A 25,471-nucleotide genomic window follows, 5' to 3' on the forward strand; every position below is an offset into this window, starting at 1 on the left:
GTTGACCATAGATAGATGGGTTGATCTCTGGATTCTCAATTCGATTCCATTGATCTATGTGTCTGTCATTGTACCAGTACCATGCTGTCTTTACTACTACGGCAGTGTAGTAGGATTTTGAAGCTCTATCTCACATACTTTAGATATGTTGTCAAGAGGGACCAGTCCTTGGAAAAGGAAATCATGCTTGGAAGGGTGGAGGGACAGCACAGGAGAGGAAGACCTTGGGTGAGATGGGTTGACACCAGAACTGGAGAAATGGGGGTAGATATATTGGAGATAGCGAGATTGGCTCAAGATAGGGCAGGGTCCAGAGCTATTGTGCATAAATAGGGTAACTATGAGTCACAGGCAACTCGACCACACATAACAGCAACAGTTAATACTCTCTCCCTCTCCCCTTTTATAGCAAATTAAGCACAAGTCTTTCACTTTTCAAAACTTCTCTAGCTTTACATCTCTCCTCTTCACAGCCTGGATTCTTGATTAAGTTGGTCTACACCCCCTGTCCTCACTCACAGCATATTTACTAGTCAACACCCACTGGGCTCCGGATACAAATGAGGTCACAGCAACATATTTTAGGCTTATTCTCCCACTAGGAAAATGTAAAACTTCAGCACCCCACCCTGTGTTCATATTCTCCCCTACTGATTTCTGAGCAGACTTCGCACTGACAGAAAAAAACCAGCAGCCTCTCTTGGCCTGATATATTACCCAACAAAACGAAATCGCAAAACATAATATCCTTTCGGGGTGGTATAATTACAAAAAGACCCTCATTGCTGAGGGTTCTTGACATCCTTTGCAGAAATGGCTAGCATTGTAAGGAGAATGGGGGCTTTGTTTTCAGCTTCCACTCACCCCCCGCCCCGGTCTCTATGTCATCACCAGCACTATCTATATTGCAACTCTACACAGTGGCAATGTTTCTGCAATCCTCAGGATTCTCTCCTGGGTCCATCAGCAATCTCCTCACGTGCAGCCTGGCCCTCTTACCAGTATTAGTGGCCCACAATGCCTCTGGAACATGGTATATCATGTTCCACACACCTATGGGGTGTTGGCACTCTTTTTGGCTCAGAGGGTCCCCAAAGCTGCAGAACCCTTAAGTTGATTCTAAAACCTTTGAAGGGCATACTCCTCCATGCACGAAAGTTGGGCTGTGTTCTACAATGAAAACTGGAGAATGCCATTTGTTATACTGTGTAGGACAAAAGTTATCATGAAAATACCTCTTTCAATTGTTTTTTTTTCCACACACAGGGCTCAGAATCATCATGGGCCATCACTAGGACCAAGAGCAAAGCAGCCTACTCTACGTATACACTTTCTCATGTCCCAGGCCCAAACCTCTCCCACATCGCTTTCTCCCTTCATGGAACTTGTCTATCCACTAGTTCTCATATTAGAAATGAAAGGGATGTCATAATAGGAACACACCTAGAATTCCAAAATGCTGTTTTTGCCCAAATTAGCAAGGTAACTGAGTGAGAAGAATTTGGTTTATGGTTCCAATTTTCCAGAATGGACCACCTCTATTACAAAAGTGAAAAGAGGAAATATGATTTTGATACCAGGTTTTCAAAAGTGAGGTAGGGAGCTCTGGCGGCTAAGTGCTAAGATGTTCTACTACCAAACCTGAGGTATATAGTTTGAATCCACCAGCTGCTGGAGGGGTGCTATGAGTTGGCTCTGACTTGATGGCACAAACCGCCAACAATAGTAGCAGAAGTGTGTTATATAAGTTCTCTTTCCTTTGTTTAACCAAAAACCTCAATTTCAAATTTATTGTGTCAAGCCTGAATCAGCTCATAGCTCACCCTCGACTATGTTTTCAGGGGCTGTAAATCATAAAGGAGATTGCTCATCTTTCTTCTACAGAGCTGGAGGTGGATTCAAATTGCCAGGGAGGGGCCACCTTTGGGTTTGCAATGCAACTTCCTATAGACCGTGTCACCAGAGTGCCCTGTTTAATTGAAGGACACAGAATAAATGCCTTATTTTGTCCTAAAAGACTTAACAGAATGCCAACCATATTATAATCAAAGGTTAAACCAGTTATACCGGAATTTTTTCCATATACCAATTAGCTTTGGGACACTAAGTTAATAAATGCTGTTGGTTGCTAAGAAAGAAATAAAGTTCCACATTTCTTTTAGGGTGAGTAAACGAGAGTTTTGCAAGAGAAAAGGAAATACTATTTTTCCCAAGATGAGATTCTTGGCTATCACTCTCAAAATATCATCTGACAGAGGAAAAAAATAACAAGAATGATTAAACTCTTTGTGTACTGAATGCATTTTTGTTGTTCACCATTAACTGCAAGTCCCCCTCAAAATCTTGTAGATTCATTTACTTTTTAATTTTAATGAACATTCAATTTTTAAAATGGCAGGCATTTATTAAAATTTATCAATTTTAAGGAATATATTTATAAAAATTACTTATAATAATCAGCATACACTCGATTATTATGAATGAACATGTATCTAGATTTTTCTAAATATAGCATCATGAAAATTAACAGTGATGTGCGAGACATTGGCCAATTGTAAAGCAGTATAAATCTATAACTTATAGACTTTTCTATGGAACAATACTAGAAGGAATTCCCTTTGTTGATTTTCCCCTTGGGTATTTGGGTGTGGTTTGTTTTCTTCCCTGACTGAAACAAAGATATGCAGGAAAGTCTTCTTTGACATCTAAAATTATTTGTCCTTACAGAGGAGCTTAAAGAGAAAAATAAGAAGCAGTTGATCATGTCTAGCTTAATCTGTTTATGCTGGTTTATACACTAGATTTTCTCCAGGTTAACAAAAATAAAGCCACAGGGTAAGTATTTGCAGCAAGACGTATAAGCTTCTGGCTTAGACATTTTTAACAGCTGAAAATCTATAGAAAATATGAAGGAGAAAGGAACACAGTAAACTGTTATGAAACAGAGTAAGTTTTCTTGTTTTTTTATTGGTTTAGAAGAAAGTAAAGCCTAGTAACAATACATTACACACTGTTCAGAACCAAAGTTATTGCTTAAATTATGCACTTTGCGTTTAGTCTGTCTAGAAAAGTGAGGGAAAACAATTCTGATGACACAGTGAAGTAAGTTTATTTTCAGTTAAAAATGCCCATATATTATAAAACATCTCAGAAAGCAGCGAAAATGGATAGGGGTGAGGGGGGAAAGTTATTAAGAAAAAGCTTTCCTTAATATGCCTGATTTTCAGCGCCTTGAATTGTGTGAGCGTCTTAGAAGGACATGAGAAATTCAGTTATATTCATGCTCCGAACAAGATATAATAATGATATCTCATCTTTTGGTGCAAACAAGAGGAAACATTTACAATTGCTTAGTTTTGTGCATAGAAAATACTTTTCTTCCTCTTCCAGTAAGAAATATTTTTAACGGCTTTGCTTATGTCTCATGTGGGGGGAAAAATGCAGCTTAGAACGCTGGGTCTTGCTGCCATTGTATTTCCTTCTAATTAAAATTCAGAATATTAAACACAGTTGAGTACATCCATGCACACCCCACATATCGTCCTCACAGACCGGAAGAACAAATCACCAGCCCTGAGTGCAGGCTCACGTGGTGGCATCATTAGGATTCATCATACATTATGCTTCACAAAGCTTTTGTCAAGTGCAGATCATAATGGCCTGTCAGAACTGTACAAACAGAAATTTACACCAAGTTATCCCTTCTCTCTACTCCCTTCCCCGTTTCCAATGGGAATCTAGTTGCTTTCTTAATAAATGGCCTCGAGGCTCAAGTGAATTCCAGGTTGTCAGGATGATAAAATATCACCAAAATAGTTTAAAATTAATTAAATAAAGAGGGCAGGTGAAAGGTGCTTCAATCACTTGATGAGTATATTTTTGAGAATTGTAAGCCCTATAAAGTGTTAATGGCTGTAATAAAGCAAAAAGACGGTGTAGCCAGGAGTGTGAAGTCAGATAACACATGTAAGTCACAAGGTAGAGTGTTTGATTTCCAACAAATCAAAGTCTTGATTTCTTTTCTTTAAGAAGGGTTGGTATTCTTTATATGGTAATCTCAGAAAAGGAAGCTCTCTCATTAAAACTTAAAATAAAGTATACTGCTGAGTGAAGATGCCTGGGGAGATGAACTTTAAGGGCTAGCTTCCCGGATGTCTGGAATTCCAGGTGTGATGTTATCTGGGAATTTGCTGGTGGTAAATTTTACTATTTTAGACTCGATATTTTTCTTTACCTTGTTCATTGATCATACATACCTGCTGAAATGATAAAAGATTGAAAGGGATCAGCCCTGTAACAAAAGATGAGGCACAAGAAATGTGATACAGTAATAACAGAATGTCATTCTGTTAACTGTTTATTGCTAATGTAATTACACCCACACATTATACTTACATACACACATACTCATATATACACATATGTTAGGGTCAGAATTAGGTTAAGTGTAGCAAAATGAAGCAATAATACCAATCAAATAAAGAAAAGAAAAAAGTCATGTGAGAGACCAATAGACGGAAGACAAAAGACAGACAAAGTAACCAAGATCAGACTCTAAGCAATAAAAACCAGGGAACCAAAAACATTAGACCAAAGTGCCTCACGATTCTGACATGCCTGGTTAGAGGCTGTCCCCAAAGCAGCCTGATTAGTGTTTTAGATGCTTAAGAGACTCCTCATGGGACCAGTGACATCAAGAACAATGGGCCACACCCACCAACTCTTGAAGGCTCTGCAACATCTTCCCATGGACCCAGAATCAAGCCCTGAAGAAAGTCCAAATGTGGAAGCTAACATACAACACATGTGGCACAATGTCTGTCTTCACTGCTTTACTTTGGGAGGATGAATCGCCTCTCTTTCTCTCTGGACATATCTTTTCTCACAAACTGTATTTCCCCCTTCACTTCTGTCTCCTCACTTTTCATTCTGACTTCTAAATCTGTTTTAGGTAAAACAGAGGAGCAATTAATTAAAAGGAAGTTGATTTTTATAGAAAGGACCCTAAAGCAACAGACCTTTAAGAAGGAAAAAATGACCGTGAGCTGGCTAAAAGAGTATCATCAAATGGCAGTTAACTCTGGTTGTAACAATAATACGCTATTACTATGAACAATGCTAGCCATACTGTATTGTAACTGAGGCTGGAAAACTTAAGAGTCTACAGCCAGTTCAGAAGGTTAGACCCTTAGAGATGGCATGGAGTTAAAAGGAAAACGGTCAATGGATAACACTAAGGAACCAGAGTGACTTGTCTTAACCAGTAGCCAGGTGCATTCCCAATCTTATATTTACAATTGCAAATTGCAGGCATGTTAAGATTAAGAGCAATGCTGAAGCATGGGTTCAATACTTGCCTTCCACTTACCAGGGCAAACAATTTACCTTGCTTTGCTCGATTTCCTAATCTGTAAAGTGAATGTAATAGTCATGTGTATTTTAGAAGGCTATTGTGAGGATCAAATGGGAATAATCTGTTTTTTAAAAGCTCAAACTCATTGTTGCTGAGTTAGAATCAACTCAACAGCGGGCTTTCTAGCAGCTTTTTTGGAATCTGTATGCCACAGGGGAGGAAATGTCTCATCTTTCTCCTGAGGAGCATCTGGTAGATTTGAACCACCTGCCTTTGGATTGGCAGGACAATTGCTTACCCACTAGGCCACCAGAGCTCTCTAGCCTCTGTTTGGATCTTAGAATAGTTTCTGTCAGCCTTTTACTAGTGCTGCTATTATTTTATTAATGGCATTATCAAAAGTGACTCAAGACATTTGTAATTCGTCATATATATCTGAATGTTTTTCAAGCTCAGTTGAAATCTGATTGACATAGTATATTATTTCCTTAGCAGATTTCTGCTTAATAATCTTATCCAGTCTTAACTACAACCAGATTATACATCTCCAAGTCCATAATCAACGAAGTATTCAATTGGGCCTACTAGCTGTGGTCTAGAGTTAGCACATCTAGAGTTAGGAGTGAAACTTGTTTTCACAATCAAGACTCACTGGCTGAATGTCCACGGGCACCTGACCCATCCATATGGCGCTTCTCTTGCTCCAATGTTTGTTCAGCTTGCTGATGGCAACTGTAGCCAAATTATCCCAGCAGCGTTAGAGCAAATGTAAGTTCTAAACATCAAGCTCAAGTTTGCCTGTGCAAGTGAAAAAAAAAATCACTTTTAGTGTTAGAATAATAAACAACCAGGCTGCTTGTTTATCTTTTCTGGCTTTAGAACTATTCATGTTATGAGGGAGAGGTATGAAAGCCTTAGATGAATGAAGTTCCCCCAAACACATGCCTAAAGTCAAGTTTGAAGATAGTGTGAAGAGATATTTGCTCTGCTTACAGTGCTGTGTGATTGAATGTTCGTTTGCGGTGGTCTGGGGATGTCAAGGACATCCCCTTCTGGGTGCTAACATGCCGGCTTGTTGATTGTGTATTGACTGGTAGTAGTTCCTGAGGCTGGAGTGAGAACCCCTCCAAACCTTTCCACCCCTCACCTTTCTGTGTCTGATTAGTAAGCAATAGTGGCAGAGCTGAGTCCAGCAGGGCCAATCTTCCACAGTGACACCACTGGGATCTTATTAGCAGACTTCTTTGCAGTTAAGGTGCTACAGAAAGTGTTAAAATAAAAAATATGCCATGCACAGGACAGAGTTGCTAAGAAAGATACAAATTGGAAAATTCTCAATTCAGCCCCTTGCAATTGAATCGGAGCTAAAACACAGCTGACCTGTGAGTTTTCAGAGATTGTAAATTGCATGGGAAGCAGAGTGGTAGTTGGTAGATTCAAACTACCAGAGAGGGGTCAGCTTTGGGTTAGCAGCACAAGCCCTATGGACTACGCCACCGGAACTTCCTAGAAAATTATAGATCCCCATTTTAAAAGGTTCTCTCTTTCTTAGGCAGGCAGGGGACATCACGGGACATTTGGAGGACCAACATCCCTGCACAGCTTCCACTTTACAGAGGACATTGCCAAATAGGAAACCAAAGATCCTTAAACATAAAACAGATGAAGGCAAAAAAGAAAACAAATCCCCCCAAACCCCAAAACAAAAACCAACCCCCCAAAAACCCAACAAAAACCCCCAAACCCAAAACCAACAACCACCACCACCACTCACCAAAACCTACTTACAGTCAGGTTTGAAGCCATCACTTCTAGATATTTTCTTCACCAACAAACTACCATTAAAAAGAAACAAAACATGTTTTAGTACTTCAAATGCAATCTCTGTGAATTGCAGGAATAATTAAACATCGTTAAAATAGGAATTTCTCATTCTAGCACTTGAGTGGGCGTATCACCAAGCCCTCTTTAGTTCAGGCTCTAGCTACTATGGCACCATAGAATGATTCTGGATGAAAGGGAGGAAGCAGGTGTTTGCACTGAGGTTCACCAAGCTGTGCCTGGAAGTAGCTAAAGGGCAGAGTAGAAGGAACTCACAGAAAAGTGTTTCCTCTTCCCTTTCCTCTCTCCCAGACTCACTATTAAGTGAACTATTTCTTCAGTGTAGTCAAACTTCATCAAACCTGGGCAAACTGTCACTGGTTTACAATAGACCATCTACGGAGTCTTTGGGAGGACAGTGGTGGTTCAGTGATAGAATTCTCTCCTGCCATGCAAGAGACGAAGCTCTGATTGCACCAGCTGTCATTGGAGGCTTAGCTACTGAACATGTTTCAGTGGAGCGTCTAGACTAAGATGAACTAAGAAGAAAGACTTGGTGGTCTACGTCTGAAATGTCAGTACATGAATATCCTGTGGATCACAATGGTCTGATCAGCAATGATCAAAGGGGATGGCCCAGCACTGGGAAGCATGGCACAAGGTTCCCATTAATTAAAATTTACAAAGGAAACCTATTAGCATCTAACAAGACCAGGCCTTTTTGGAACTAGTTTTCTGTGAGGGTATCCTCTTAAGATTGCTTAAAAACACTGAAATAATGATCCTGTGTGTCCCCTACTCATCTGGCTACCTTAATTATATTGGGCTTGTATTTCTCGATGCTGCTGAGTAGAGTTTTCATGGTCCTCCTAGTCCTAACCACATACTTTGCTCGGGACACACACACATTCCATGAGACACATTTAGCTGGTATTAATGGATTTTTCATTTAGAGAGACATGATTATACTTCTTACTCATAGTGCACCAAAATTAGAAATTCCATCAAATTGCAGACACATAAGAGGCAGGTGTGTGTGTGTCTATATATAGAAACACACATATATATTTACATATATACATATATATTTTTATACATATATTTTTGTGTCTTTATTTATGTATATGTATGTAAGTATTTATTTATTTTCAAAGGCAGGTGTTTCTTTCTGGAGGCTGGGTTTTAGGGAATACACTGGTGACTATTTCTTTCCTGAATCCTTCAGCTGCGCTAACTGAAGGACTAAATGGCGCCTATGGAGAGCATGTGGGACTCCTCACTGATTATATTCAGGCTTGTGCATGCACGTTCAAGGACTAAATTTGGCCCTAAGGTTATGCTACACAATACAGGAGGCATGAATTTTCATGGATGGGAGATGTCCATCTGAATATACTGAATGGATAAATGCCTCCCTCCGGAGCCTCTTCACTCAATGAGGGCGTCTGTGGCTGGGAAGTGAGATGTGTCTGGTCGGCAGCTGGTGACAGCATGAGAGGGAGTTCCGAGGCTGCTCTCGGCTGCAGCCCGCCCGGGCCCATCTTTGCTGATGAGCTGCTGTACAATTAGGGCCGAATGGGCAGCTGAAATTTATTGTCCTTGGTAGGGAAATCAGCTGTCAGGGGCTGATTATTAAACAAGAGGTCTGAGTTTAGCCAGAGTTGGGCAGTTCGTTTGGCCAGAGGGTCTACTTCATAGGTTACATTGACCCAGAAGAGCTGTGGATGCATATGGTACTCAGAGGCAATCATGTAACAAAAGCCCAAAACTGTGTCCCTGAATTCTTGCCAAGCTGATAAGACAGGCGTGCTCCTGAATGAAATGGGTCCATTTGCTGCATTGATTCCCCGCTGCCAGAGGGCCCACTCCTCTTTTCTTACTTATTTTCATACAGAGAAACCAATTAGATGAAATCTTAGTGTTCCCTTTCATTGCCATATTTTAATTGATTGCATTTATTATTTTGATGCTGAAGGTAGAATTGCCCAAAATCATTTGTGGGCATTAGGAAAAGGACTGGGTTAAGGGTAATGAGTTCACATTTTATTTTACTATTTAATAAACTGTGGTTCTGAAGGCTAATTTCTCGTTCTGTGAAAACATAGGCCTTATGAAAAAGTATAAAATTCAATTTAGACACATGTGAAATTGGATATGAGAAAGGATACACTACCAAACATATTAATGCAGGGCTTTTATTCTAAGCTATTTGAGTCCAGTGATTCTGGTGGTGTTGTGTTCCATGGAGTTGGAACCGACCCATAGATGACCCTCCAGCAGCTTTTCAGAGGCAGTTAATTGAATAAGAGGAAGACTGCCCATCCTTCTCCTGCAGAGTAGCTCGTGGATTTGAGCTGTATGCTTCGGGATTGCAGAGCAGCTTTTTACGATTATTGGTTCTATCCATAAGTCTGGAATACCAGGCACATATTGGAAATAATTCTTGGCCAATTTGGTAAGCAGGAGCTCTTGTGGCCTATAAGTAAGAGTTGTGCTATCAACCTAAAGCCAAACAGTTCAAGTCCACCAGCTGTGTCATTGGAGAAATATGCAATTTACAGCCTCTGATAACCTACTGGACGATCTGTTATGTTTCAGCCCTGACTAAATGGCACATAACAACAATTAGTTAACACATTCTATACTCTAAAACTCACCTTTATCTTCTTTCAGTGTTCAAATATGAATAAGGAAAAGCCATCTTACCTCAACAATCAGGACATTCTAAAATAAAGCCAGTAGTTCTTCAGAATATGATGAAATCTGACTCCTAACGTAGACTCACATTTGTTTACAGAGTTTCAGAATTTGTAGAGCTGGTCCTTCAACATCTATCTAATCGAAAAATTGAGTGGTAATGTCAGTGCTCTAGATTAATTTTAACAACCTTTCTGGAATGATTTGGTGCTGCAATATTGGTCCACAGGGGAAAGGTGGGCAATCTCCTCCTGAGAGAAACGTCCGAAACCCAATGGAGGGTCAGCTATGAGTTAGTTCCAACTCGATGACAATGAGTTAAGAGTTATACTCAGGTTAGGACCCTTGGTGGTGCAATGATCAACTTCTTAATTGTTAACCAAAAGGTTGATGGTTCAAAACTCTCCAGCAGTTCTGTAAAAGACAACCCAGTGAGCTGTTCTCAGAGAGGATATAACACCTATAGGGTGGTTCTACTGTCCTACAGAGTTGTTAAGATTCAGAATGGAAACAAAGGCACACATCAGCAGTATAATCTGGGTGTGAGTAGACTGACTGACTTTAGACTGTTATCTGAAGAACTATCCAGAAAGTCATTCCAGCTCAATAGTTCTGGGATATTGGACAGTTTATTTATTAATTTTGTAATCCAGGATGCAAAACTTCAAAAATATTTGAAACATTTCAAAAAAATTCCAACTAGAAGCTGTATCACTAATGGTGGAAACACTTTGTTAATGATCCTACATTTAGTCATGAACACTCTACTTCTGTAGACACCTGAATCACTGGGGACTCAGCACTTGTGCCTTCTGAATCTTCAGCTCTGTGGAAGGTGAGGTGAGTGCTAGATGAAGAACTTTGAGGAGCCTGGTTTATATTTTCAGTGTAATGACTTAGTCCTCTTCTACTTCTTCCCTCAGAACATTGATGCTGTTCATTTTAATTTCTTGTCTGATTATCTTCCTTCTCCACTAGACTGTAAGCTGTGTGAGTGCGGGAATTACCTTTGCCTTGCATATTATTAGATGGCTTTGGTAGCCCAGTTGTAAGAGCTGTGCTACCATCCTGAAGCCATGCTGTTGGAATCCACCAGCTGCTCTGCAGGAGGATGGGCAAGCTCCTCCTGTGCAATGTACTACCTTTGAAAACCCAACGGAGGGTCAGTTATGGGTTGGTCTGACTAAACAGTACATAATCACAACAACTATTATATTCCTAAACTCTAGGCATAATTTGGAAGCAGGAGCGGCATCCACTTCCAAAATGGCTTGCCTCCGGAAACTCTATGTACGAACAGTGCTCAGGCTGTTCGTTCATAGGATCGCAATGAGTCATCTACGACTCAATGGCATTAAACAACAATAACAATGACGACGACCAAGAGAGAGCTACGTTGGCCCAGTGGAAAGGAAACTGTGCTACCAAGGCGAAGGTGGGTGATTTTCATCTGTGGTCCTCGGCCAGGTTCAAATTTTCTTCCTGTCAAACATTCTTCTAGGTGGTATAGCACTGGTCTGTGCGTTGCTGTACAGAGGTAACTCGTGGTTGCTGTGATGCTGAAGACTGTGACAGTGATGTGCCAGTCGTGGTAATGGGTACCCATGGTGGACAGTGTTGGCTGGAGCTTCCCAACTAAATGAAGCCTGGAAGCAGGAGCAGCATCCACTTCCGAAATGGCTTGCCTCCGGAAACTATGTACGAACAGTGCTCAGGTTGATCGTTCATAGGGTTGCTATGAGTCGTCTACGACTCGACGGCATTAAACAACGACAACAACAGGCATAATTACCTCCATTCAAGTCAATTTTAACTCATGGTGACCCAGTGTACATCAGAGTAGGAAGAAATGTGCTCAGTGGGGTTTTTCAGTGGCTGATTCTTTGGAGGTACATGGCGAAGCCGGTTTCCCCCAAAGGGCTTAGAGTCTCTTATCATTTTGGTTAGTAGCCCAATACATTAATCATTTTCATCATACAGGCCCTAGCCTAATAGCCTGTGTATAGATACTCAGTAAGTACTCAGATGAATGAACACCTGATTAAGCTTATTAACGAGTGAAAATCAACCAATTAATTGGATTACTAGTTATATGTCAATGTTGTCCCATCAAATTAAAATATGACTATGTTAATATGCCATTCTAATTAACTGAAATGGGAAGGAAATTCCTCAAGGAAATAGCGCCTTTCTTTCTTTGGATGACTTTCAATTATTCCTGTAATTCATATAATAATAATAATAATAATTTTTTAAAAGGACCAAATCATACACATCAGCTATCTTTCTCCTATCTAAGGTAAATGAGAATTATTAAAATGTTAACTAACTCACCAATCAAAAACTCTGTTAAGTTTGCATCATAGGATTTTATGTGTCATATGCATTTGGAAATGCAACAATTTTTCTGGAAGTATTTCCCTCTCAGATAGAGTATTTGTAGTCCATTAAAATGTAGGGAAAAATTCAATTTTATCACTAAAATGTTAAGATTGTTTTGTCCCTTTTGAAAGATGGTCATACCCACAGCAGTAGTTGCATTGAGAGAGGAAGAACCTTAGCAGGTTAACATGTTAGGATCTTTCTGTTCAACCCATAACAGGGTATGCATTTTCAGTTTGATAGAGGCTTACCAACCATGCCTATCAACTAAGCAGGAGACTTCGAGAATGGTTTGGTAATTTGAATTTTCTCTTTCATGATCCTTTTCTGTATCAGTTTCATAAAGAACATGTCTAAAATGTGTTCATCTGCATCCTTGCCTAATTAAATAGGACATGGAACATAATTAAATCAGCTTTTTTCTTAGACAGTGCAAACAAAGGAGTCATTAGCCTATCAGACACACTGGTGAGTGGAAAGTAGCACTTGGAGGTGTATCAGTCCTAAGTCCTCTGTCAACATTACTTGAAAACATCTTGAAATCAAGGTAATACACACGTTGTTTTTGTTGTTATGTGCCTTCTAGTCGCTTGAGACTCATAGCGACCCTAGGTCCAACAGCCCTAAACTCTGATCTGTCCTGTGCCAATCGCACTGTCTCTGACACTCCCATCCCGATTACCCCAGTCACTGAATCAATCCACTTCATAGAGGGTCTTCCCCTCCTGCGCTGTCCCTCCAACCTACCAAGCATGATGTCCTTCTCCAAGGACCGGTCTTTCCTTATAACATGTCCAAAGTATTTTAGACCGAGCCTCAGAATCCTTGCCTCCAAGGAGCCACCCGGTTAAACCCTTTCCAAGATGAATCTGTTTGTTTTCCTAGCAGTCTATGGTACTCTCAATACTCTTTTCCAGCACCACAGCTCAAAGGCATCAATTCTCCTTCTATCCTCCTTGGTCATTTTCCAACTCTCTGATGCATAACAAGTGATTGTGAAGACCATGGCCTGTATCAGATGCACCTTAGTCTCCAGAGAGACACCATTGCTCTTCAGTACTTTGGAAAGGTCCCTAACAGCAGATTTTCCCATCACAATACATTGTTTTTTTCCTGATTGCTGGTGCCAAGAGTGTTGACCGTGGCGCCAAGCAGACTAAGGTTGTTAACAATCTCAATATCTTCCCCATCCATCCTGATGTTGCCAATTGGCCCGGTGGTGAGAATCTTTGTCTTCTTGACATTGAACCTCAATCCATACTGAAGGCTGCAGTCCTTGACTCTCTGCAGCAAGTGCATCACGTCCTCCTCAGTTTCAGCAAGCAAGATTGTGTCATCTGTATAAGACAGATTGTTAATAGATCTTCCACCAATCCTGACACCACACTTCTCATAGAGCTCAGCCTCTTGGATAATCTGTTCTGCATACAGGTTGAAAAGGTATGGAGATAGGACACATCCCTGGCAAACACCCTTCCCAATTTTGAACCATTCAGTGTTTCCCTGCTCTGTTCTGACAACTGCCTCTTGGTCGAAGTACAGGTTTCGCATTAGAACAATCAAGTGTTCTGGGATTCCCATTCTTCTAAGAGTCAGCCACAGTCTGTTATGATCCACACAGTCAAATGCCTTAGCATAATCAATGAAACACAGATATACATTCCTCTGGTATTCCCTGTTTTCAGCTAAGATCCATCTTCCAATAAAATAGTCTCAAAAGACCTTAAAAATAGCCCACATCATTGCTGCTCCTCAGACTCAGTTCTTCCCTCTTCTAACTTCTCTAGTTGTTACTATAAATAACATTATTTAAGAATATGTTTTTGTACAGCTAAGTCAGTCTTAAAAGAATACCTAAAACATTTGATTTGTTTGTATGCTTGAATTAAGAAAGGTTTTATTAGTTATAAATATTACTTTTCAGTCTAGAAAGCTTGACTTAAGCTTTTTTAAACATCCCTTACCAGTTCCTGTTTGCTTGACCTAAACTCATGGCAATCTCACCTGAGCCAGAGCAGAATTATGCTGAGGGTTTCAGTGGTCACTTATCCAGAAGAAGCTCTTCAGACCTTCCTAGGGTGGATGCAAACTTTCAACATTTGAGTTAGCAGTGAGCACATTAAATATATGTGTCACTCAAGAATTGTATTTTTTATTACCCATAAACATACTTTCTGATTTGAAAAATTCTAGACACAGCATTGCATTGGGCAAGCCCACTATCAGGGATCTCTCAAAAATACTTAAGAGCAATTATGACAGAAGACTAAGGTCCTCCTGACTCAGGTCACAGTCTTTGCAGTCACCTGCTATACATCCGAGAGGTGAACAATGAATAAGGATGACAGAAGAAGATTCGATGCCTTTGAGTTGTGGTGCTAGAGATGAGTACTGAATATACCATGGTCTTTTAAAAGAACAGATATGTCTTGGGAAAAATGTATCCAGCATACTCCTTGGAGCCAAAGAAGATGAAATTTCATCTGTCATACTCTGGACATGTTGCTAGGCAAGGTTATTCCTTGGAAACGACTATCATGCTTGGAAAGATGGAGGGTGAGTGAAGGAGAAGAAGATCTCCAACGAGATGAATTGACACAGAGACTGTGGCAATGGAATCAAGTGTATCAGAGATGATGAAGATGACACAGGATAATGCAGTGTTCATAGGCCTGTTGTTCATAGGATCACTTTGAGTTGTACTTGATTTAAGGGCACCTAACAACAATAACAAATATCACCTCTTTACCGTGTTATAGAACAGATGAAGACATTGTTGCTCTGTACTGCTTCACTTCCTTTCTCTACCTCTCAACATCATTACAGGCACTCTCTGACTTGTGATATACTTGAACTATGAATAGTAGGTACAATTATCCATTTTGGGGGTACATCAAATTGTTGGGAGTTTATCCTAACACATAATTTCATGATGTTATCATTCACTGTTCTGTGTTCACTGACAGATATGCAGGGGTATGCTTTGTTGACCTGTAATAATGTCTTTGTAAGTGGTAAGAGTTGTAAGTCATAGAAAGTTGAGCAATGTTCCACTCTGTTGTATATGAGAATTGAATTACACACGTCTGACAGTTATTACAGTTACAATTTCATTGTAGTGGTCTTCAGTGTCTCCTGAGCATGGCTTTTCCCTAGAAGTTACAAGAAAATGTATAGAGAACTTGGGGGGAAAGTGCTAAATTTTGTGAATACACTCCAAACATTTGATCAGAAAAATATGATGGAAGATATCATTCAAAAAACTGTCCATATCGCAAGAAGGTGTGATTTAGAACTTAGTGTCACTGATGTGGAACAGTTTACAGATCACAAAACAGAGGAGGAATTGACAGATCAGAACTTAATGGATTTCTATTAGGAAGGAAATGCTAGAGAACAGGATAATGAAGGAGAGAATTTTTTAAAAGAAATACAGTAAAAGGTTTAGCTCAAGGTTTTCCTATGCCAATTCAGGAGCATTCACTTGAAAATGTGGACCTAGCTAAGTACTTTGCTAAAGCTGCTGGACAGACATGGGAAGCAGTAGGATGTTATCCATGAAATACAAGAAGGGGGGAAAGGACCATTCATCCAACTTTCACTAATTTTCTGATTAGAAACACTACCCACCATTTCTGTTGATTAATCTAGATGATCTAGAACCTTCCACAGGTAGAGTTATTTTATCACAATTGAGAACATGCCAATATCATTCCACTTTTCTTCACTTTAGGAGTAAATGATAATGATTTGTATATTTTTTATGTATGGATATATGGAAATATGGCTGTTTAACTGTAAATTTCAAATACTCAAAGACATCACATTACCATGGACTGCTAGTAGAACAAACAGGTTCATCCTCGAGAGGGTGAGACCAGGCTATTCCTTGGAGGCAATACTTTGGACATGTTGCAAGGAGGGACGAGTCCTTGGAGAGGGACATCATGGTTGGAAGAATGGAGGGATTTACGTAAGAGAGGAAGACTCTGGAGGAGATGAATTGACTAAGTGACTGGGGTAATGGGGACAATTAAATGTGTGCCAGAGACAATAAAAATGGCTCAAGATAGAGCAGAATTCAGAGCTGTTGTGCATAGGGTCATTGTGAGTCACAAGCAACTCGTTGGCATATAATAACAACAACAACAATAAAAGGTAACAAATTTTTTTTTTATTTAAGATAGAATCATCAGAACAGAACCCTTCCCCCACCTTGTAAGTCAAGGTCTTCCTGTATTTTATTATGGTTGGATCTCTTCACTTTTTTTTTTTAAGTAGGATTTTCCCTTCTTATTAAAGGGCTAAGTTATTTGCTACAATTATATTCCTTTAGAGTTTCTTACATTCATTTTTGGTATTTTGAATTCTTTTTCCTATCTTCTTGCAGTGTCTTAATACACCAATAATCATTTTCTTCTTAAAAACATGTTTTTTTTGTTCTAAAGGATTATTATAAGGAAAACACTGGCTAATTATGTATTTACTATATTTCTCAAAGGATCGTGGAGGATTAGAAAGGATAAAGGTGTTGGTACCATTTCTAAAAACATAAATGAACTTTCTAAAGTTGCTGTTATGTGCCATTGAGTCAGATCCAATAGCTCACCCTTTAGTGAGCTGTCAGAGGTAGAAAATCGTATGAGGAGAGACAGCCCATCATTCTCCTAGGAACAGCCGATGGATTTGAACCATTTGCCTTCAGGCTTGCAGAAGAGTTCTTTAACAATAGGTCACCAGAACTCCCTTTCTAACGTAGGTACTGTATTTAAAAAAAATAAACATTATTTAGTGGGCTTGTAAAGTATGGACATAGGAATACTGGTATAGAAAAAAACTGTGACTGAACGAGAATGATACAGAAACCAGAATTTCTTTACTGAGTTACATACAAATTTATTTTGATTAACAAAATATTGCATTGTGTTTTCAAATTTTTTTCTTAGTAATACACATCCTAGTCTGTCAGTGGCCTTGTCTTTTTTTTTTTTTTTTTGTCCAGAAAAGTAACTTTTCTTTCTTTTGGAAGCTTGACTCTGCAAGGAAGAGGCTAAGGGTTGTTGTTAGTTGCTGAGTCAGTTCTCAACTCATGGTGACTCTATGTAAAACAAAGCAAAACTCTGTGTCATTTCCTTAATTCTGTGTCATCCATCCCCATGATCAGCTACAGAAGGGTCAAAGTGAAGACTGTTGTGATTCACAGGGTTTTCACTTGTGGATTTTAGGAAGTACATCACCAAGCTTTTCTTCCTAGTCTTATTCTGCAAGTTTCACTGAAACTTGCCCTAATTTTGGAACAATTTTCACTATTATCTAAGGGAACAAATACCTTTACATTTGTTCCCTTAGACACTAGTGAAAGTGCTTAAAATACCAAGATGATCTCTGTAAATGAGATGCTAAAATTGACTCTTTTAAGCTGAGCAAATAGCACGGGACCTGTTGTTGTTACAGACCATTGAGTCGCCTGCAACTTGTGGCCACCCTATGTATAATAGCTCTGAACCCTGTCCTGTCCTGAGCTAGTCTCACTGTCTCAAACACTGCCTGCCTCCATTGCCACAGTAACTGTGTCAGTTCATCTCATCCAAGTCTTTCTCTCCTGTGCTGTCCCTCCACCCTTCCAAGCATGATGTCCTTCTCCAAGGACTGGTCCTCCTGGCAACATGCCCAAAACATGTGAGATGAAGCATCAAAATCCTTGCCTCCAAGGAGCAACTTGGTTTCACCCTCTCCTGGGTAGACCTGTTTGTCCTCTTGGCAATCCAGGTCAACCCTCTTCTCCAGCACCACAACTCACAGACATCAATTCTTCTTTTGCCATCCTTATTCATTATCCATATCTCTGAGGCATAGCAGTAATTGTGAAGATCATGGTCAGGATCAGGCTGATTTTAGTCTCTAGAATGACATCCTTGCTCTTCAGCACTCTATAGTGGTCCTTGACAGCCGACTTTCCTAATCCAATTAATCTTTTGATTTCCTGGCTGCTGTTTTCAAGAGTGTTGACTGTGGATTTAAGTAAACTGAAATTGTTGATAATCTCAATCTCTTCTGCATCTATCATGGTGCTGCCAGTTGGCCCAGTGGTAAGAATCTTTGTTTTCTTGATGTTGAGCTTCAATCCATATTGAAGATTGAAATCCTTGACTTTCTGCAACAGATGCTCCCTGTTCTCCTCCGTTTTAGCAAGCAAGTTGTATCATCTGCATAACGCAAGTTGTTGATGAGTCTTCTTCCAATTCTGATGCTACCGTCTCCTTCATAAAGTCCAGCCTCCCAAATTATCTGTTCCACATATAGACTGAAATGGCATGGAGTCAGGATGCATTCCTGACACACTCGTTTTCTAATTTTGAACCAGGCGGTGCTTTCTTGTTCTGTTCTGACGACTTCCTTCTGGTCCAAGTATAGGTTTTGCATGAGCACAATCAGGTGTTCTGGAATTCTCATGCTTCTCAAGGTTACCCACAATTTTTTGTGACCCATGCAGTCAAATGCCTTTGCATAGTCAATGAAACATAGATAGATATTTTTCTGGTATTTCTGCTTTAATTTAAGATTCATCTGACATTAACAATGATGTCCCTAGTGCCATGGTCTTTTTTCTAAATGCAGCTCATACTTCTGGTATTTTCTCTTGATGTAATTACTGGTCCAGAGATTTTTGGATGATCATCAGCAAGATTTTGCTTGTGTGTGATATTAGTAATATTGTTTGATAATTTCTACACCATCAGATCATGCTTTTTTAGCATAGGATAAATATGGATTTCTTCCAGTCAACTGGCATGGTAGCTGCCCTCCAGATTTCTTGGCACAAATTGGTGAGTACATCTAGGGCAGCATATGTTTGCTGAAATATGTCAGTTGGTATTCCACCAATTCCTGGGGCTTTGTTTTTATGCCAATTCCTTCAGAGCACCTTAAGTTCCTCCTTCATCACCATTGCATCTTGGTCATATGCCGTTTCATGACATTCTTCTGTGTCAGCCAATTCTTTCTGGTTTGGTGGCTCTTTGTACTCCTTCCATCTTCTTTTGATGTATTCTGGATCATTCAATATTCTATCCATCGCATCTTTAAGTGTTGCAACTTGATGCTTAAATGTATTCTTTGTCCCTTTTGATTCTCTGACTCCAGTTCTTTGCATATTTTAATACTTTTCTTTTTCTTTCCAAGCTGCCCTTTGAAATCTTCTGTTAACTCCCTGGTTCCTTCCCTTTGGCTTCTCAGCTCTCTAGTGTAATATTCAGACCTAGCATGTAATAAATGCTCAAGAAATGCCTGTTGAATGAATCCACCATGCTGATTTCCTTTCTCTCACTGTCTCTATATTATTTTCACCTAACCTCTTCCATTTGTCTTCCACAATGTGCAATTCTTCCTTAACAAAGTTATCACTCATATCTATGTGGCTTTTTATTTTTGCACCCAGAAATCTTCTAAAAGTATTTTATTTTTTTCTGAGTGGGCAAACTTTGGAATTTTTTATTTTCTCTTCAGAACACACTGTACCTCCTAAACACTTCCAATCTGATAATACTCTGCTCACTGGCTGTAAGATGCTTGCCAGGACTGTCTTAGTCATCTCATCACGCCTAGCTCATTTCCTCCCAGAAAAGCTAGTAAAATCTGCAGCCTGGGGGCTGTAGCAAACTTCCCGTGGGGAACCTCTACAGTGTGTTCTTCCTTTGCTCGCGCTTATAGTTAATCACACTGAATTAGGAAGGAGAAAGAGAGCAAGAGACAAAGAAAAGGAGGGGATAAGGGAGGGAAATTGATCTTCCAAAAGAAGTGTTTCCTTCTTTCAGTCTTCTAAAACACAAGATCAGCTCCTCCCCAGCTAAAATGATGCCAAAGGCAGGAGTGGAGATGTGCAGCTGCATATGAGCCCCATTGCAAGGGTGGCAGTGACAGTCATCAGCAGTATCATGGCTTCCAGGGATGAGTAGGAGTGCAAAGCCACAGCCCACGCCAGAAGGAGCGTAGCTCAGTTATTCAGATTCTATGATAATTCGCAGACTGTCTGTTGGTGGGCATTTCTACTGTAGTGAAGTTCTCCATCTCACCAGAATAAGAAGGAAGGATTAAATATGGAAGGCAGTCAGGGGGAAATTCTGGCAGCTTTGAGTATCCAGCTTTGGGTATGGGATCAGAAAGGGTATTTTTTTGTGTGGGAGGTGGGAGGGTTCCCCTGAACTCTTTCACTTAAACTACATGAATGTTCTCACATCACCGGAATCTGTCTTCTTTCATGCTGTTGGTTTTATCTCACCCTTTCAGAGATTTCCCTTCAGCATGAATAAAATCTTGATTTAATAGATATGCATTTTGTGAAGTCTCAGAATTAACCCACCTTTTAAAAATGCCAATCATAAGGCACATTGTGCAGATAGCTTAAACATACTGAGTGAAATGCTTTTAACCTTGTGAGCTGCTGAAGGGGCTGTTTAACTTAATCATTAAGGGCTCCTTTTATTCAACAGCAGTGACCTATTTAAAACCATGAGTCAGCCAGGCTCTGTCCTGAGCTTCGTTTCCTTTCCTTGGGGGGGGGGGGGAGAGAAAGAGAAGAGACTCACAGAGATAGAGAGGGGGAGAGAGAGACAGACACACTCACACAGAGAGAGGGAAAGAGAGAAAGGGGAGAGGGAGAGAGGGGAAGAGAGAGAAACTCAGAGAGTGGGGGAGAGAGAGAGAGACCCAAGGGTCTTCTTTCTGAGCACTTTAACTCCTGCCTGCCTCTTCAAAGGGCTTAAGAAGTTACACAGTAAAGCTATGAGAGTCACAGTGTCTCCACCAAAAGAAAACAATCCCACTGCTATTGAGTAGATCCTAACTCACAGTGAACTTGGTTCCTTTGAGTTTCTGAGACTGTGAAGCTTTATGGGAGGAGACTGCCCAATTTTCTCCCACAAAGCAGGATTCAAGCCTCTGACCTCTAAGCTAACACATTATAGGCACTAGGGGCTCCTTAGTGTCACTACCAGAAAGATCAATTTTTACATGTGAGTCATACACTCATACTTTGAAAGCTTCTTTCATAAAAGTTTGATTTACAAATATTCTTTTCTAATCCTTCCTCCTGGATGGAGCTCTGATTTCTAGGGAGTTGCACTGCTAATGCAAAGGTTGTGTTGCTCTGGGGCTTGGAATCCACTAGCAACTGTGGGAGAAAGATGTGCAATCTCCTTCCATGTGATTTACAGCCTCAGAAACCCAATGGAGGGTCGGCTGAGTCTGTTCAGACTTGATATCAATGAATTTTGAGAGAACCATTCCGCTTTCATTTAATTATGTTTTTTATCATGTTTCATTCATGTACATATTTCACCCCCTCCCTCCACTCATCAAACTCTGCAACCCCGTAATTTCTCCCCTTCTCACCCTCAGCTCCCCTGCTTCCTCCATTCCCTCTTTGAATATCTATATACTATATACATTTCACTGTTTATCCTTTTGTTTGTACAATAATTTTCTCATACAATATTTGTTATTATGTGCCTGAGTTAGATCACTCAGCAAAATGTTCTCTAGCCTCTCCCATGTTATATAGTATTTTTAATGAGATACCACCATCCAGCCCTAGCAGAGGTGGCAAAGTTTAACAGGACACCAAGCAATAAATGTTGAGGAGAATGTGGAGGGACTGGAACTCTCATACAGTGTTGATGGAATTGTAAAATGGTACAACCATTCTGGAAGGTAGTCTGGTGTTTCCTCACAAAGCTGAACATAGAATTTCCACATAACCCAGCTGTACCACTACTAGGAACACACTGCAAGGAAAGCAAAACTGACACACAAATGGAGATTTGCACACTGATGTTCATAGCAGCATTTTTCAAAACAGCAAGAATATGAAAACAGCCCAAATGTCCATCAACAAATGACTGGATTGAGAAACTGTGGTACATTCACACATTGGAATATTATGCAGCACTCAGGAGCAAGGATTTTGAAAAAATGGTATAAAACATTTAATTCTTTTGACCGTATTATTTCTCTTTCATGCTTATTTAACTTTTATAGAGCGGAGACCCTCCATAGTGGAAGGAGTTAACATGCTAGGTTGATACCTTGAAGGATAGAGCGTCAAGTCAAGTTATAATTTGAAGGATAGAGGTTCCACCCACAGGCATCTTGGAAGAAAAGCCTGGTGATCAAAAGAAGAAAAACATAACAACCAGCCATTGAAATCCCTGTGGGGATTTCAAAGTTCTATGCTGACACACACGGGTTCACCATGAGTTGGAGTCGATGTGATGGCAGTTGGTGGTGGTGGTAGCTCATGTTAGTTCAAGTACTCATGCTCATGTCTAACTTTTCCAAAATTTAGTAGAAAATGTCTCTCCTAGGTCTTCCATAAGACGAAAGGAAACATACATTGATGCGTCACAGATATTTATTCAGATAGATTACAGACCAAGTATTGTGGAAGGTGAAAAAAATCGACATGGTTCCTGCCCTTACAGAGCTTATATTCTAAAGGAGACAGGCAATGAAAAAAAAAAAAAAGGCAAAATGTTACCTGTACAAAGGGTCTTAAAGGGAAGTGGTTGCCTCTGTAGAGATTTACCAAGAATGGAGTAGCACAGAGGGGGCATGCAGGTGCTGACGAGGCAGGGCATCAGTGGAGGCCTCCTTTATGGAGGAGACAGTTGGACTGAGATGGAAAGTAGAGGGAGAAATGAATTCTAGAAGAAACCACAGCTCGTAGAAAGTCTAGGCTAGAAGAAGGCCAGCCAGTGCGGTGAAGGTGAGTGGGTATAATGAAGGTGAGGGATGGTGTAAGAACATAGGGTACAGGCGTGGGAGGATTTTAGATTGTATTTTCAAAGTATTGAGAGTAGAGTTGTCAAGTAAAATGCAGGATACAGTTGTATTTGAATTTCAGGTAAGTAAATAGTGCTCAGGCCTTTTGTTCATAAGGTCACTATGAGTCGTCTATGACTTGATGGAACCTAACAACAACAACAACCAGTTATTTACTTATTCCAGATAAACAATGATTGCATGCAACATACTTTCACTAAATACTGCATGGGCTAGATGCTTCTTGTAAATATGGGATACTGTCAAGTTGGAACTGACCCAAAGCTGACCCTAGCAGGTTTTCAGAGGCAATAAATTGCACAGGAGTTGACTGGTTATGCTTCTCCCACAGAACAGCTAGTGGATTCGAATCACAAACCTCTGTGTTGGCAGCGTGGTTCCTTACCACTAACCCACCAGTGCTCCACACGGGACACTGCCTGACTGAAATGCGAATTTAACTGGATATCTTCTTTTCTGAAAACACTTCCTACCCCCACGCTCCCACTAATTTTGCTAAATCTGGTAGTTCTATTTGAGAGGCCACTGGAAGGTTTTCACTACACACATGATACGATCTCCTGTGTATTTTAGGGTCTCATTGGCTTTTCCCTGGAGAATAGTCCAGACAGCATCCTAAGTAAAGCAAAGCAGAGCCCGGGGAAACTAGCGAAGCCTAGAAAAAGAGTGGCTCGACCTGGCCCCAGAAAAGTGTTTCTCCAACTTTAACATGGAAATAAGGTGTCTGAAAGGTCTTGTCACCATGGAGAATACACAATTCAGCAGATCTGTTCTTGTGAATGCAATTCTTCTGCAACACAGATCCAGGTATTTGTATCCATATTACCTATGGTTGAACTTGAACTGAACAGCGGAACGGAGCAGGCTCACAGTCTTGTTGCTAATCACTGTTTATTCATCCTAGAAATATTTACCTAATGTCTTCTAAGCCCAAGGGGTTCTACTTTCACATAGGTTTAAATGTATATGGAAATACATCTACATACACACAGAGTGTAAAATACCATCAATTATTAGCACCTGGACACCTGAACGGGCAATTTGTTATGCTAGCAGAAAGTTAAGGTAGACGCTTGCTTGTACTTACTGCTGGCTGGGTTTTCATGGCTTTGAACTATTCTGATTGCCTGATTGCTACTTTCTCATGGGGCGTCTTTGTAGCAATAAGTCACCAGATCAGTTACTGCCAAGCTGACTCAGACTCATGGTGACACCATGTATCTCATGCACCACAGGAGAATTATGCTTTATAGTGTTTTCAATGGTTGATTTTTTTTGGGGGGGGCAGGTTTGAAAAACTTGTATTTACAGTTAGCTTGTTAGACTCAGTTTAGATGATCTCAATTTTGTTGGCCATATGATAGTTAGGAGCAAGTCGAACATGAACCTTCTTCTCTCCATCAGACCTAATCAAGATGCTGACCTTGGCCACATTAGTGTCATTGAGCTTCTTTACAGCTTGTTTGAGTTGGTGCTTGTTGGCCTTGACATCCAGCCACAATGAACAACACTATGAAATGTGTTGTTATCTTCTATCTTGCTCATGGCTAACTCAGTGGCCAGGGGAAACTTGATAATGGCAGAGTGGTCAAGCTTGTTTCTCCTGGGGGAGCTCTTCCAGGGGTATTTGGGCTGCTTTCAAACTCTCGGCCTCTTAGACCACCAGAAAGTGGATGATGTGCGGATCTTTTTTAGTGGCTGTGGCTGCCTTTCAGGACTGTCTTCTTGGCCTTTAATGGCTTTGCTTTGGCTTCAGTTTGAGGAGAGTCAGGGGCCTCCTTTTTTGCTTTTGGTGTCATTTTAATAGAAAAGTTCAATGGCTTATTTTTTTCGGAGTAGGTTAACAAAAATATCCTACCTTTCTTCCAAGTTGCCTCTCAGTGGATATGAACCTCTAACCCTTCAATTAACGCATTTACCCTTTGCACCACCCAGGGAAGGAGGAAAATGTGGAGGCATGACTATCACTCTTTTGGGAAATCTACCTTCAGTAAGGGAGCTCTGGTGGCCTAGTGGCAAGAAGCTGTGCTGCAATTCCAAAGGCATGTGGTTTGAGGCCACCAGCTTCTCTGCGGGAGAAGGATGGGCAATCTCTTCTCATGCAATTAACTACCTCTGAAAACTTGCTGGAGGGTCAGCCATGGGTCAGTTCAACTTTATGGTACATGACAACAACAACAACAACAACCATCAGTATGGAGCTATCCTTCCTTTAACCTTTTCTCTGTCAAAGAAAGGGAGTATTCTATGCTCATTTTAGGGGAAAATCTCTTACAAAGAATTAGAGCATGATTTCAATAGGAAGAAGAAAAGAACCATTCTACATGCAAAATTTTTCTCGACATTCACTTGAAACACTTAAGAGTCATCACTTTGGCA

The 25,471-nt window shown here is 40.3% G+C and overlaps 1 protein-coding gene across 1 annotated transcript in view; it reads right to left on the reverse strand.

The window, feature by feature from the left end:
• Window positions 1-3,402: 3,402 nt before the first annotated feature.
• PRTFDC1 (phosphoribosyl transferase domain containing 1) overlaps window positions 3,403-25,471 on the reverse strand; it is a 141,719-nt gene continuing 119,650 nt past the window's right edge. The window contains 4 exon segments of the mRNA XM_006903793.1: window positions 3,403-3,431; window positions 7,142-7,191; window positions 7,981-8,060; window positions 9,881-9,898. Of these exon segments, the coding sequence (XP_006903855.1) occupies window positions 3,403-3,431; window positions 7,142-7,191; window positions 7,981-8,060; window positions 9,881-9,898 (177 nt within the window).

This window comes from Elephantulus edwardii, unplaced genomic scaffold, assembly GCF_000299155.1.
Source record: "Elephantulus edwardii isolate Elephantulus edwardi_28Jun2011 unplaced genomic scaffold, EleEdw1.0 scaffold00054, whole genome shotgun sequence".
NCBI lineage: Eukaryota > Metazoa > Chordata > Mammalia > Macroscelidea > Macroscelididae > Elephantulus > Elephantulus edwardii.